The following is a 15,746-nucleotide window of genomic DNA, read 5'->3' as shown; positions in this document are numbered from 1 at the left end:
TATTTCCTATTATCACAGGGAATGAAATCAGATAAATCAAACTAAGCTAAAGAAAACCATGAAAAACAGTGCAGCTACTTAAAACATGGAAACCAATCCAGAATGACTCCATCAACATCCCATCTCCCCAGCAGGTATTTAAAAATTCATTACTTAGCAGTTATGGTACCCCCATCCTATTGGGAATTCTCTCGAGATCTCTGTGGTATCCCTAGGGTCTGTCATTACTAAGGGTTTGGGCATTGGGAGGGAGCCTGGCACGGAAGCTTATGTGGAGCTCTGCGAGGAGCGGTCATCGTGTGGGCTCCCATCAGAGTTTTCTGTCTCTCCCTCAGAGATGGCCTGCATGGGTGTGTTGTACAGCCTGCAGCGTACACTATACCGGCTGCTGCTGGCCACAGGAGGTGCTCTGGATCGTCCCACCCTGGCTGATGCTGAGCTGGCAAAGTTCTTTGAGGAGAACCCTTCTACACTGACCCGTGGGGAGCAGGGAGAGAGAGGGGACAATGCCTCGGCCCCAGGGGATCCTTGATGGGCATCATCAGAACTTTGTGGGGCCTCCCCTGGAAGCTCCCCAGGAGGTTTCGGCAGGATGGGACTCTTGAGGATCTCTGTGGCAGACATGCGGTAACTGGAATCAGAGCGACTGCCTTTCTTGAGGAGGAGCAGCTTAAACTCTTCGTTGGATGTGTTGGATTTTTTGGCATTTCGGTAGATGAGACCAGGGGATCTCTGGCTGTTTGCAGTTGTCACGCTGCTGCTGGAGGAGGTGACAGAACTGGTGCTGCTGCTGCTGCTGCTGCTGCTGCCACCGGCACCACCAGCACCACCACTGCTGCTGCTGAGGGGAGCTCTGGATTTGCTTCGAACAGACATGTCACCGGAATCTTTTCTTCCAAGTACTTTCCTCTTGGATCTTTGAAGGAAAAAAAAAGAAAATGGGTAACATTTGGAGTCCACATAGGGCACTTTATGAAACAAAAAGTATTGGATTCCTATTCCTGCCTCTATTTAAAAAGGCATCCTGTAGGAGAGGTTTCTCAGCTTTAGGACCACAGAGATAAAGAGGAAGATACATTCTTTCCCCTCGTGGTGCTCACAGACTTAGAGAAATTGTCTGATAACCAATGGACATTGGCTAGGTTTCAGAGATGGCATTTTTTGATAATGGTTACTGTGGACACTGGACATTCCAGAAGAAGACTTACTTAGGGATTGTGCAACAGGTTAAGAAAAAAAAAACTGCTGTCTAACTGACCTTCAACTTACCATGTGATCAGAGACAGCTGGTTTTTTTGTTAGTAAAGCTGTCTTTAAACTAGAGATGAAATGCTCTACTGGCCAGAATTGGCCTCCAAATAATAGCACAAGTGTGTAGAGGTGTGAATGGGACAGGATGGACCCTACTTTGATGATGAGGCTGCAGGAATGGATATATGACTATGTATTAAGACTATTCTGTGTACTCTTACATTTCCTGCTTATAGAATGTTAGATTAAAAAGACTTTTTCAGTAAGCAGATCTATTCTTGGCTGTAAATCCCATTTCCCTTAGCTTCCTAGTAACATCAATAGCATATTAATCAGTAAGCTAACTCTTGGTGAAGAATGGAAAACTTAGCATCTCAGGATCCCTTAAAGCTTTGTACACTCTAAGTTCTCAACAAAGTAAAATAGCTGGTGAGTATGGTGGCAATCCTGTAATTCTAGCTACTAGAAAGGCTGCCTGGGCAAATGGTTTATGAGACTCCATCTCAACCAATAAAAGGCTAGGCATGGTGATGTGCTCCTGTTATCACACCCACATGGAAAATGTAAATGGAAAGACTGCTAACCAAGCCAGCTCAGGCAAAAATAAGAAACCCTATTCAAAAATTCATAAAAGCAAAAGGGGCTAGAAGCATGGCTCAAGTGATAGAGCACATGCCTGGCAAAAACAAGGCCCTGAGTTCAAATACACACAAGCACTAAAAAAAGGAAAGGAAAGAAAAATATCACTTATCACTTAAATAAGCAAAACCTACGCAAATACAAATCTAAGAGGATCAAACTTCTCAAGTCTAGTGAACCTCCAAACTCACCATATTATTGATTTTGTCTTGATAATTAAGCAGAAATAAATGCCATGAATCATCAGTAGCACTCATTTCATGGATAACATGAAATGAACTAGCAACATGATTTCTCACCAACTTAAAATCTATAGGATGAAAAAGAAACCTGAGTTTTGTGATCGTTTTGTGATCATAAACCAGCCTAAGTTTGGTTCATTAAAAACTCTGTGGTTATGATTTGGATGTACCAGTATCTAGACATCCCAATAGAGTAGATTTTTCAAATAATATTAGCTTTTAGCAGATATCATATTCTAGACATAAAAATATTAACTTTATCATCAATATCAAATATATGAGCTATAGATATTCTTACTTACAGTAAGAGGACAGATAGGTTCAGAGATTTTAACTTACCCAAGGCTACATAGAAAGAGTCAGACCTGGGATTCAAATTTAAGTCTTTTTTATTCTACTACTAATGCCTTATTCACTATTCCAGACATAGCAGATGGCTCTTTGTGGGTATTTGGCTCTTTAACTTATAAAATATGGGAGGTGAGGGGAATATGGCTAAGGCTTAGACTAGTCATTGAGGTGAATAAAAATAAAACAATGGTTATTTACCCACCGAGTACAGAAGTGTGCCTGCTACTGTATATGTAGAAATTACTTTCAATTGAATCCCTAAAACAAAAATACCCCTAAACAATCCCACTGTTTTTAAAGAGCAGTGTTCTTCTTTCAAGAGGATACTGAATCAAAAAAATCAGAAGATAAAAGTTGTTGGAAAAAAAAGCAGAAGCTGAGACAGGCACTTGGTGGCTCGTGCCTGTAATCGTAGCTACTCAGGAAGCTGAGATCTGAGGATCCCGGTTCAAAACCAGCAGAAAAAGCTGGGCAGAAAAGTCCTCATGAGACTTTTATTTCCAATTAACCACTCAAAAACCGGAAGTAGAGCTATAGCTCAAAGGGATACAGTGCTAACCTTGAGCAAAATAGCTCAGGGACAGCACCCAGGCCCTGAATTCAAGCCACATGATCCACAGGAGAAAAAAAAAAAGCAGAAGCCAAGGAAGCTGGGGCGGGAAGGAGGAGAGTTGTAAGCTGCTTGCTTCAAAAATGGTTTGTGAAGTTGTGAAATAGTAAAGAAAATCTCCAAATTCTTTCCTTTGAGAATTCCATCTAGGTACCTGAGGTTCGTTTTTTCCCCACCGTGCATTTAAGCCTACCCATTTGACGTGGAAATGTCATTCTTCCTTGCTTGCCTGAGGTTTTGCTGGATATATTACAGGGAGGAAAGGCTTTCTTCCCATGTTTATATTTGATGAGAAGCAAACCCTTTCTTTTTGGGGGGATAGGTGGAACTTGATGATACTTTCTCACCTGTGAATGACAGCAAATAAATCCTCAGTTGTCCGAGGTTTGTTTGGAGACACAAACACGCCTTCTGCTTCAGCTTGCGAGTCTTCACTAAGGGGTGAGATGATGGAGTCATCACTTGGTGATGATTCTTCAAATAAGAACAGAGATATCTTTAAGAGAAGTTTCTCAGCCCAGTAATGTGCTTCAAAGTCTCAACACTCAAATAGGAGTTACAGAAACCATCATTGTTTAAATGACACAGAGAGATCTATTGGCTACAAAAACTTCTATCTCAATCATTTTAGTAAGCAAAAAGAAATAGTGGAAGGAAACCAACACCCCGGGCTGTATGGAATGCAAGAAAGCAAAAGGAAATGGCTGAAGACATATTTCCATCATGACAAAGGCAGAGATGACTGACCTTTCAATGAAGCCTCATCCACGTTTCCTTGGGTCTCCTCTGCTCTGCTGTTATCAGAGGCACTTTGGGGTGAAACACCTGAAGCAATATTTTCCTGCTCAGAACATTTTTCAGGGAATGAGTTTACAGTTGATGTCTCTGATTCATAGCGGATATTCCCAGGCACTTTGTCATGGTGGCGGCTCATAACAAGTTGATGCTTACGTTGATTGCTTATGTCTGTTGCTCTCATTGGTGAAGTAGACTGAAATGTAATTACATCCACAGATTCAGATTGGGTACCATCTTCTTGATCTACAGAGGATGATTTCAGTACTTGCACTAGGGCTCCATCTGACCCAGATCCACACTGTATTATTTTACCATCCAAATCATTGTGGCGGCCAGCAGATACCCTCTGAAATCCTTCAGTGGAAACCCCACAGCTTTTACTTGATACATTTTCTGGCATAGGGTCATTTCCCATCTGTGGGTGGTCTTTTGTGCTACCGGTTGAAGTTGCAGTTTCTGGATGGCAGTGGTTCTTCCCATCAAAAGTAGGGTTCTTTTCCAAATGGAGTTTATCTGGTCCCATCTCAACTGCAGTGGAGTCTACAAAGGTCAGTATGGTATCTTCAGCAGAATACTGACGGGATATTGGTTTCTTTGTTGTATGTGACCTAGTCTTGCCTGGAGACAAGGCAGCCATTGTGAGAGCACTGTCCTCTAAGTGGGGCACATCTGTATTGTTGCCTTCTCTTTGCTTAACTTCTTCAGACTTGCCGATGGACCTAAGGTTAACAGATTTCAAGACTGTTGGTGTAATTGCAAGAGATGGTGGAGGATTTGACCTCAGCGTTTCTCCTACTGGGTTCTGCTTATAAGTAAAAACGTGCAATGGATGACGGTGATGGAATGGTTTATTCAAGACATTATGAAGAGCACTTAGGTCAAGATGGGTAGGAGGTATAATCGGAAGTTCAAGATCTTTATTCAGTGATAGAGTTCCATCTTTTAAAGAAGGCTGCTGTAGGGAGGATTTCCTTTCTGGAACTTTAGGTTTTCTTTTGCTACCTCCAGGAGACAATGGACCTGAAAAGAAAGCAGTTGGGAAAGAGGATGTTGGTGTTTCAGACTGGCTTGAGTAACCACTTGATGGAGATGCCAAGCCAGCCAGCTTTTCTGGTGAAGCCAATTTAAATTCATTGTCAACTGAAGGAAGAGATGGAGTGGTGGCCCTTGATTCTGATTGTGATGTTTGGGATTCAGAGCTCTCTGGAGATTTGATGCATTCGATAACTGTAGTACCTGTAGCTGTGCTTGAATTGGATAAAGATCTATAAGGATCGTTTGTTTTCAAGTCATTTAAAAGCCAGAGGTCTGCATAGTGAGTTGATTCAGCACCTTCATCTTTGAATGATGGAATATCTGTGGTATCCAACTGAGGTTCCTTAACACCATGTTCACTCTGGTTCATCCAAGGCTCCTGTTTGGTAGGAACACTGGCATTTTCCACTCGAGAAGGTGTGTTGGAGAAATCAAGAGGCAGCTTCATTTCCCTGGAACTGTGAGGCAGGTGCTGACCACTGCTTATCTTTGGTTCTTTCTTCTCAGAAACATCTGTGTTGCCTTCAGACTTCCTCAACGATGAGCTCCGTTTAGGTGGGGTTGGCTTTGCCTTTGGTTTCCTGAAAGAGATACTTGGTCGCCCCTGCCTCCTGTGATCTAAGTAGTCCTGCCAGCCGCATTCGGGAAGACCAGGAGGAACCCCAACGCCTTGGCCATTCTCTGGGCCTAGGGCTGCATAGTGACAGACATAGCCTTTATTGCCTTTCAGACCACAATCGAAGTGCATGGAGGTATAGTATCCTTCCGTGTCGACTGAGAAGTGGGAGCTAGTATCTGCTTTGTCTGATGGAGATTTTTCCAGAAAGCTGTCATAAGTGGCCATGCTTGTGAAGCTCGCGCAGCCCAGACTATCTGCCTTAGTACGCTCAGGACTAAAATCTTGGCGGCAGGATGCATCATGATGGTGGTGTAGGTAATTCCACTCACTGTCACTTGTGTTGCTGTTGTTGGTGTCATCCAGGAGATCAGCAACAGTGGAGGTAAAGGAGTTGGCCCGGTGGCCTCTCACTTTCTCCAAGTGGTCATTGTACTGCTCTGCCACAAAGACATTGGTGTCTTCATTAGCATGAGGAGCTGTGTTGAGAGACAACTCTGAGTCACAGTGTGAAGAGCCAGTGAGGGGAGGTGAAGCTGCAGGAGGAATTGTTTCTGAGGTCTGCGAGGGACATGTGGAGCTGCTGCCACTCCAGTTACCACTGGATGACTGATGGTCATCTTTCTGGTCCATGTGGCTGCCAAGGAGGACGCCAGCAGTGGAAATGCAGTGGATGGGGCTCCCAAAGGTGTCTGAGTTGGAGGAGATATCACAGCTGCCAGAGTCAGCAGTCATTCGGGATAGACGTGACCTTCCTCTCTCGCTTAGCTTGTGCTGGGGGCTGTGAATATGCTGAGAACAGGCCAGTCCCAATGCAGCCTGGTGTTCCTGTGCACTTGGGCTGCTTGGAGCCTCACTACAATCATTAGGGGTTCTTTCATGGTCTCCCACAAAAGGTTCTCCATCTTCATAGGTTGAAGGTTTAGCACCAACTTTGGGCTCAGCATCTCCACCTCTATTACCCTCTCGAGGAAGGCTCCGAGAACGGGTACGGCTGCTCACTACAGGAGTAAACATGGTGTCACCTTTGTCTGCCAGGGCAGAAATGTTGCCGGCTGAATGAGAAAGGGAAGCTGCAATGCTTTGACCCCTTTGAGCTCTGATTCTTCTTCTGGATGGGGCAGCAATCAGAATATCTTCAGTTTGGCATTCTGAATCCCTGGTTCCGGACCTCCGATTGACAATATTAGAGGGGTCTGGGTTTGTGTGCACAATCACGTTCCTTTCCCTGGCCACTGGGGACTCATCAGAATCTAGGGCACAGGGAAAACACAATGAGATATCTCATGTATCAGCAGAATAACGTGCTTTTTTTCAGAGATATCTACCAGTCTAAATGCTGGCATGTTAGAGATCTCTCTCTTCAGACAAACACACAAACAGTAGCCAGGCAGCAGTGGCTCATGCCTGTAATCCTGAGGTTCCTGATCTGAGGATCCTGGTTTGAAGCTAGCCTGAGCAGGAAAATCCTTAAGATGCTTATCTCCAAATAATCATCAAAAAGCCAGAAGCAGAGCTGTAGCTCCAGTGTTAGAATGTTAGCCTTGAGCAAAAAAACTCAGGGACAATGAATTTAAGGCCCAGGAAAAGCACAAGAAAAAAACATAGCAGTGAATAGATAACATTAGGAGAAAGTTAGAATACTTTCTATCTCTGGCTTTGTCTCTGCTTCATTCTCTATATATTAGCAACTATATTTGCATATACACATTTATCTATGTATATATACATACATACATACAAAGAGATGTTCTCTCTCTTTTTCTGTGTGTGTGTGTGTGTGTGTGTGTATGTGTGTGTGTATGTGTGAGTGTGTGTGTGTATACCATTTGTGGGGCTAGAACTCAGGGTCTGGGCACTGTTCCTTAGATTTTTCCCTTAAGCTTTTTCACTTGAGCCGTAGTTGTTTCTGGCTTTTTGATGATTGACTAGAGATAATAATCTCACAGACTTTCCAGCCAGGGCTGGTTTCAAACTGCAATCTGAGGATCTAAGCCTCCGGTGTAGTTTGATTATAGGTGTGGGCCACTAATGCTTGGTTTGCTTTATATCTTTTCTGAATTATCTCTCTTCATCCTCATTCATTTGTACTCCCCCCAAAACTGCCTTTTCTGTACTAAAGTACCTTTTATCCTCTTGGCTGTTATTTTCCTTTGTGTTTATAATATTAACATGTTGAAATAAAAATCATAGAGCTCATTACAAGAAATAAAAATAATATTTACAGGAGATGCTACCATAATAGTAATACTGTTTTCAAAATAGAGATGTTCTCAATATGATGAACAGAAAAAAATTGGAAATATCACTCAAGGGCATCATATTTTCAATATTCTAGTATGCTCAAAATGTACATTTTAAAATAATGCCATACAATTGTATCTTTCCTAAATGAAATTCCAAGTCCCATAAAAAAAGACTTGCATTGAATCTTTCTACTTTTTATGAAGTTTCTACCTTAATAGAACTTTTTAAAATTGGCAAAAGATTTCATTTCAGCCAGAAGACTGGAATTTCCATGTCTGAGTCTCTAATATTAACCCTTTATAGTTAAGATCAGAAGTTAAACAAAATTCCAAAGGTGGTATCGATCAAGTTGCATTGTGCTTATAATGTGATTTGTTGAATGGTAAATACTTTATACAACTAACTAAAGATAAAAGTATAATTTTAAATACTCATAATCTTGTATATTACAAATGCAAAAGGGAAAGCAAAATAAAAATAAAAATTCACTCAAGTTTTTAAAAAATATCCACCTAGTTTGCTGAATATAAAAGAAACACACATTATTTCCAAAGCTCTACCAGTTAAAAATATTTATTATTTTTTTAAGGAAACCATTCGAAAGCTGTCATTCATTTCAACTTCCTGATAATATGCACTACACAGAAACCATGAGCTTTTTCTTAATACCACACCTATTTCTTGTTGAACTCTTCTGGGGATACCCGAGATGGTTTTCCTTCTCCTCAATTTCCGTCTTCGCTGTAGGACAGATTGTGAATGAACAAGAGAGCAGCGTATACCAGCCTCTCTGTCAAAACCAACTCCTACAAACCACAAATAGGACTCATTAGCTTTTAGAAATGGAAAACAAAATTTTCACTTACTTGGAACACAGTGACATTTATTGGTTGGAAGTAAGGGAAGCCTGTGACCAAATATAAGGGAGCCCTTATTCAGCTCTTATTTAAATGATGCTGTAGTACATTAAGCTTTACTTCTAAATGCAGTTTTCTACAACAGCTTGCACTGTCAAAAGTCACCAAAAAAAAAAAGAGACGAAAATCAAAACAAAGAGAAGAGAGAAAAACCATAAAAAAGCACTCTCAAAGAGTAATGGATCCTTTAGGATTTATAACCTTTAGTCACTACTATTTACTGGTCTATTTCTGGGCTCTGTGAAACTGATACCTTTGCATAGTAGATCCGTAGCCAAGATGTTAACCTGAATTAGTTCAGCTAACATACCCTGACCCACTTCTTCATTAAAAGCTTCTTTGTGAACTTTTTCTCCTCTACCACCACCACCCCCCCCTTCACATACACACAAACACACATGCTGCAAGGAAACAACAGCATGGGGAGTTTTTTTTTTTTTTTTTTTAAAAACTATGCTGTACTCTACTTTCTTCTGCTACTGACTTCATTGGATGCTTTTTTGGTTTAGTACCAGCTGTCCTGCCAATGGGAGAATAGAGACTAGAGACTCAAATATACCAGGGAGTCTCTAGTTCCCGAAATGAAAAAGCTAGACTCCCCAGGCTTTAAACTACTTAGTATTTTGTTATGTGTAGGGGCCCAACCATGATGCTTATTAGTTTATTTCTAAATAATCCTATTGTCAACTGTTCTATCAAAAGTAGAACGATGAGGAGGGATATGAAGATCTCAACTTCGGTCTGGCCTACCCCCTCACTGTGAAATTTTCAGAGTGAGCTTCACCTCAGGAAGCCACAATGTTGTGCTTTAGAATGGCTCACCTCATCATTTATCTTAATTCTTAAGCACAGGGCCACCAATGGCAGGTTAAATCTTCACTGTATAATGAAGAAGTTGAGATTGACTTGGCATCACAGTGCCAACAGTTTCTAGAATTCACTTTGAAATGCCTGTTTCACATCATGAATAATTACATTATTACCACAGAATTCATACAAATGGGATTTTCCTTTCTTGGTTCCAACTGAATGTTAAAAGCCTTCATTCTAATTTTAAGGGTATCAAGACACAGATATCATGTGTTATATAGACATAATTAATAATGTTATCTTTAGAGCTCTTGAAATCAACATCTAATCTAGGCTTGAGTCTGAGAGTTCTTGAAATAAAGCAGAAAGAAAACCCTTCCCTTTATCCTAATCACAGGACGATGGTCCATAATCATAGTACTAAATTTAAAAACAAGATTTTACTTACAGTGCCAGGAAGGAAGCAGGTGCTTCTAATAACCAGATGTTCCCAGAACTGAAAATTAGTTTAAGAGGGTGCCAAAATGATCTGTCATGGCAGCTGAACTCCACTAATACATCCCACTTAGATTACAGAGATCAGATAAGCACATATCTTTAGAATAATTTATCCTACACATTGAATAGATCATCAGGAAAAGGTATTCCCAGCTCACAGCGAGCCAATCAACTAAGAATGTTTTTGCAGAAAGGAACTAGTATCTGTCTCAGAAACCTGGCCCATTTGTTCCCCAATCGATATAAGAGAAATCTGAGTAGGGTTAATAATAGTTATGTCCAAATATGTCAAGGGACATGTAATCTTTAGTCATGTGGCACCAAGATTCAAATCAGTTATAACATGGTTATTTTGCTGTTCTTTCATCCTTTCCCTCGCTCTCTCTAAGTCCCTCATTTCCATTTCCATGTTTTGATGTTTTCTATACATAAATATGATGAGGTGTTTTAAGAAATCCTAGTGGATAGATCATTGAATTTCTACCTTTAAAGTTGGAATACCTTAAAAATATGATTTAACTTGCAGCTAAGGTTACCAGAGCCAATTTTGGAATTCCTAATTGCTGCAAATATACTTTAAAGAAAAGTCCAGCTAGGCTCCTGACTAAACTAATACTCAACTTCTCTATACATAAAAGGAGAAAAGTGAAAGAAAGATAGATTTGTTGGTTTTAAAGCAGAATTCATCCATCTTCTATGTATTCATATTTTGAAGGTCAAAAATTCCTGAAATCACTAAGTCTAAAGAATCTTTTTTTTTTAAAAAAAAAAAAACAGCTTACCTTCATCCAAGGAAACATGAAAGCATGTTTTCCAGTTGGTGAGCAAGACATTACAGGAAGTTTTAGAAACCTGGGGTGTGCTCTATTCTTTCTTGCAATTGCCTAAATTCATTACCATGTGATTAATTTCTCCATTATTTCAGTAAGCTATGAGCAAAGAGCTATTTGGTGGTTTTTTCCTCAAAAAGAAACTGTCCATCATTTACATAACAAGCAGCATATGTACAAATTGATGTTCAAAACTTGACAAAAGAATATTGAAGTGGCGCTGTAGCTCAAGTGGTAGAGCACTCGCCTTGCGCTGAAGAGCTGAGGGACAGCGCCCAGGCCCAGCGTTCAAGCCCCACGACCGACAAAAAAAAGAAAAAAAAAGAATATTGAATGTCTCCTGGGTTGTATTTTGATTTTAAAAAAAGGTATTATCCATTTAGAAAAATGGGAGTTTTAGCTGACAGACCCAACAGTACAGGTTTTTAGTATATGAAATACACAGAATATTTGGACCCAAGTACCCGTAAGGAAAGAAATAGATACCAGTGACATTGATGGGAATAATGCAAGAAGAAATCACTTGGGCATCTTGTTTCATCTTCTCCTCTGGCGTTGGGAGAGGCAGCGCTTGGCTCCAGTTGGTCTGCTTGTCCAGTGTCGAGGGGATATTGTGTATTGGGTTTTTTGGCCTCTGCCCTAACATGACATCTGCATTTTCATCCTCAGGAGGGTGAGACTGTAAACAAAGTATTTTCAGATTGAGCCATCATAAGTTTTAGGTAAGCACACGTATAAGAAAATTCATAGTTATTAGATATGAGAAAATGACGTGATAAGCTTTTAAAATGAAAAAGGAAGGATTCTTAGAAAAAGTAAGCACAACTACTTGAAACCATTACTTCAACATTGAAGTGACACAAAAAGACAATTGGGCAAGTTAAACATGCTGGTCAGGTAAAATGGAATGGAGAAAGACAAGGTAGCCAGAAATTCTCGAACTTCAAATGGAAGAAAACTGCCTATCTCCAATCCAGTGAAAGTTAGATCCACTTCCTGGCTTTTGTTCTCACCATAAATTCTTACTTAAAAAAAAAATCTCGAGAAGCCAGGCACAGGGGGCTCATGGCTATAATCACAACTACTCAGGAGGCTGAGAACTGAGGACTGTGATTCTAAGCCAGCCTAGGCAGGATAATCTGTGACACGCTTACCTCCAATGACTCAGCAAAAAGCTGGAGGGGAGTTGTGGCTCAAGTAGTAGAGCACCAGCCTTGAGCAAAAAAGCTCAGAGATAGCACCCAAGCCCTGAACTCAAGCCTCAGTACTGGTGTATATGGGCACATATACCCACACAGACACAGACAAAGACACAGACACAGACACATACATACACACATACATACATCTCAAGAGCTGTCCATAACTACAATCAAAGGAAGCACATGATGTAAATGCTTATAAAAAGGCTTTAAAATGTGCCAGAAAAAAAATGGAGTCTAGAGACAAGTCAACCTAATCTGGGAGGCCATTAAAACACATGGGAGTTCATGTCACTGCAGGAGGATGGCTTTTGTGAATCACATTTAAGAAATTTACTTCAATCAATACTATATACACCTGGAAGGGCAAAAGTAAAGGGGTCTCCCCCATCCCCATCTACAGAGTATAATACAAATGTTGTTTCTGGAAGGAGTCAACTGGGTTGCCTTTTCAAATTTGAAAGGGTGAAACAGCATTTAGTTTATTTTCTTTTGGCTTGACAGTACAAAACTCTCCTTCAAGCTGTGCATTTACAGGCTTTGATTTCTATATGACATTTGAAATTTCTCCATCTAAACCTTCATAAATATTAATATTGTTTAACTTTTATTCCAAGATAGGCTCCTAGCCCAGATTAATAAAAATCAGCCCCACCCCAGTTTTGATATCTGGGTCGTTTGAAAACCAGACTAATAAAAGACCCACTTTTTACCATTGAATCTAGTTTTATTTCTTTATACAACTTGGAGGAAGCTGAACATCAGTAAAAATTGTTTCCTCTTATGCCAGTAAGGTTTTAAAATACTCTGCTCTAAACTCAGGGTCATTTTTAAAGAGCTTCAGTCCTTGCATTTAGAAACATTCCCTGTTGACTAGGAGTATTTCATGTATTGTCAAATAAACTGTCCTCAAGTCTCCTTGAAAAAGCAGCAGAGCAAATTGTTTAAAAGACCCTCCAGCATTTACTTACCTTATCAGATGTTTCTGCAAAGCCCCCTAAAAGACCCAGCAGCACATGACCCCCACTTTGGAAAAAATGTGCTCGTCATGAATGTTTTAGTAAAATACTGCAACCTTCTTTCTTCAGCTTTTGTGTAGAGTCCCAGCAAAGTGAATAGCTCAAATAAAGTTCAAGCACAAAAAGAATTTGTTTCCTAGGTAACTTCTAAAAGAAAAAAGTTTGGTGTGCATGCAGAGTCAGAAAGAGAGAGGAGGGGGCACACACACACAGAGTGACACACACTGGAGCAGGCAGAACTACAGAGAAATGGCCACCACCAGAGGCCTCATTTCTGAGAGGCAATTCCTTCCTTGAATAACAATGGACTGGGGAAGGAGTAAGGGATAGTGACCTGACTTACAGGCTCTTACTAGCAGCCAAAAGCACTTTTTATTTAGGGGTAATAGGGACAACTAACTGTCTGTCAGAGAATCCTTTTGTCCTTTTCTCTCTCTTTCTCTCTCCATCCTGAACTTTTAAAATTGTGATAAATATAGGGAAAATTGGAATTTCTTTTCTCCAAACAAGGTCCAAGAGCAGCAATAGGTGATATCCATGGAGAACAGAGCTATAAATTGTAAAAGGGGGCAGTAAATGGGGAAAACTGCTAATGGTAGGATCATCTAAATAGTGTTTTATCTAATTCAAGTTAGGAAAATACCACCCTTAAAATGGATTTAAAAGAACACCTGTTAGTTGGAAACGAGAGTTTGCAATAAAGTTAAAGGAGAGAAGAAAGGGAGAGTGTCTGAGCAGAGCAGGATAGGGCTTACAAAGAATATTCTCAGAACCAATACCTTTCTACTCCATGGGGCCATGTGGCAACACTCAGTGGGGGAGGGCGAACGGGTGCTGTTAAACTAGGAACATAAAATGCAAAAAAAAAGAAAGAAATTAAAAAAGAATACACAATATAACTTAGTTAGGCCAAATCTAAATATTAATCAGTAAAAGTACTGGAATAATTCCTTCTCTTCTAAATGAATCTTGGTTTTTTTTTTTTTTTTTGAGAAGCAGATAAACAGTGGTTAAGAGCACAGACTCTGGACCCAGACTTACTGAGTTCTAATACTGGCTAGCTGGTGTATTTTTCCATATGACCCAGTACAATTAGTCAATGTTTCTAAATCAGTTCCTTCATCTGTAGGGAAAAGTAAATAATAGCACTTACACGCCCCCCCCCCAGTGTGTTTCTAAGGACAAAATGAGTTAAATATATGTAATATACTTAGAAGAATCCTGGCTCTTAATATATTCTATATGGTTAGGATTGACTGCTTCTGCAACTATTATTATTATTACCTTTACTTTTTACTGTGAAGATGTCTTTGAAAAATCCCAACTTCTATCTTTTTAATCCCAACCCTTCTTGCTGATTTGGAAAATGATTAAATTATTTTCTTTCCTTTTATTTTCTTTTTCTGGGAACCACTTGGGAGGAAATTTACCATGTATGATCTCCTCCAGACAGTACAATTGGGTTTCTCCCTTATATTCACAGACCATCTGCTTTCTTAGGAGTGTCTCCTGTGCAGTCCTGCAGGACGCCGCACTCACAAGTTCTCATATGTGGTGTAATGCTGTGCTTAAACTTCTGAATTTTTTGCAGAGGAGACCCCAGATTTTCATTTTGTATTAGACATTTCAAATTATGTACCCAGTCCTATTTGGAGAATAATTTAGTACCCAGTATTTCCTTTGCAATATTTACTAAAATAAGAAAACACTTCAGGGTGGTATGCAAGTGTATACAAATGTATGAACTGAAATATGGTAGATTCAGGGGAGAGTGCAAAGGGTGTAATTCCTTAAAAAGGCTAATTCGCAGTCCAACAAAATGCCAGGAAACAGGTTGAAAGGGGAAGAGGGGGGGTCAAGGAGAATAGGGTAGATAGGAATAAAGAGATGAATAATTCAAAGCATATCCTACAAAATTAAGAAAACTGAGGGAACGGGTGGGTTGGGAGGGATGGGGGAGAATGTCAAAAGGAGTGACACTGATTAAGATGCATAAACTATATCATAAACTGCTTTTAAATGGTAACTCCTTTGTATAACTACTTAAAGATAATAAAATATATTAAAAAATAAAGTTCATTTACAAGTTGTATTTTTAAAAAATGAGTTCCTGAGCAGAACACTGAAACTCTGTTTTTGTTTGTGTGCTTATTTGCTTGAGAGGTCTTACTATGTAGCCCTACCTGGTCTTGAACTTGCAAATCTCCTGTTTCTGCCTCTTGAGTGCTTGGATTATAAGCATGCACTACTATGCATGGCTAGAAACTCCTTTACACTCTAAACTATACCATTTTGCATTCAGTTAGCCATTTATTATAGCATTTAGTCTATAACAGGGTTTTAATATAATATGAATTATCCTTGGATATATCTTTCTGAATTTAGTAGATTGTGAATTCCTAGACATTAACAGACATAAAATTTTCATTCCCCTCTTCCACGATACTAGCAGATTTCCCTCTAGCTTCATTAAATATTTGTCCACTGGAATGATATCAGCTTTGTGTATTTTATCAGTGATGAGAAATGAAATAAAATGAGGGGCATGGATCTCAGGAGGAAGTAGATACTACACAAAGCAAGAGACCGTGGGGGAGGGACATACAAAGCAACAAAGAAATAATCTTATAAATGTGTTAGAAACAATCGCATGAAAGAAAAATCATTTGAATACATATCTT

General features: G+C 39.9%; 1 protein-coding gene across 2 annotated transcripts in view; it reads right to left on the bottom strand.

The window, feature by feature from the left end:
- Window positions 1–267: 267 nt before the first annotated feature.
- The window catches only part of Nhs (Nance-Horan syndrome (congenital cataracts and dental anomalies)), a 313,314-nt gene continuing 297,835 nt past the window's right edge, over window positions 268–15,746 (bottom strand). The window contains exons 4-9 of one of the 2 annotated variants that reach the window (XM_013032127.1): window positions 13,845–13,907; window positions 11,331–11,523; window positions 8,464–8,595; window positions 3,841–6,795; window positions 3,441–3,567; window positions 268–916 (exon numbers count right to left, since the gene is read on the bottom strand). In XM_013032127.1, coding sequence (XP_012887581.1) covers window positions 268–916; window positions 3,441–3,567; window positions 3,841–6,795; window positions 8,464–8,595; window positions 11,331–11,523; window positions 13,845–13,907 — 4,119 coding nt within the window. The remainder of the gene's footprint in view (window positions 917–3,440; window positions 3,568–3,840; window positions 6,796–8,463; window positions 8,596–11,330; window positions 11,524–13,844; window positions 13,908–15,746) is intronic. The other variant, XM_013032128.1, reaches the window with a different exon arrangement.

Source organism: Dipodomys ordii, unplaced genomic scaffold (assembly GCF_000151885.1).
Source record: "Dipodomys ordii isolate 6190 unplaced genomic scaffold, Dord_2.0 Scaffold150, whole genome shotgun sequence".
NCBI classification, from domain to species: Eukaryota; Metazoa; Chordata; class Mammalia; order Rodentia; family Heteromyidae; genus Dipodomys; species Dipodomys ordii.
This window is presented reverse-complemented; position numbering and strand designations above follow the sequence as displayed.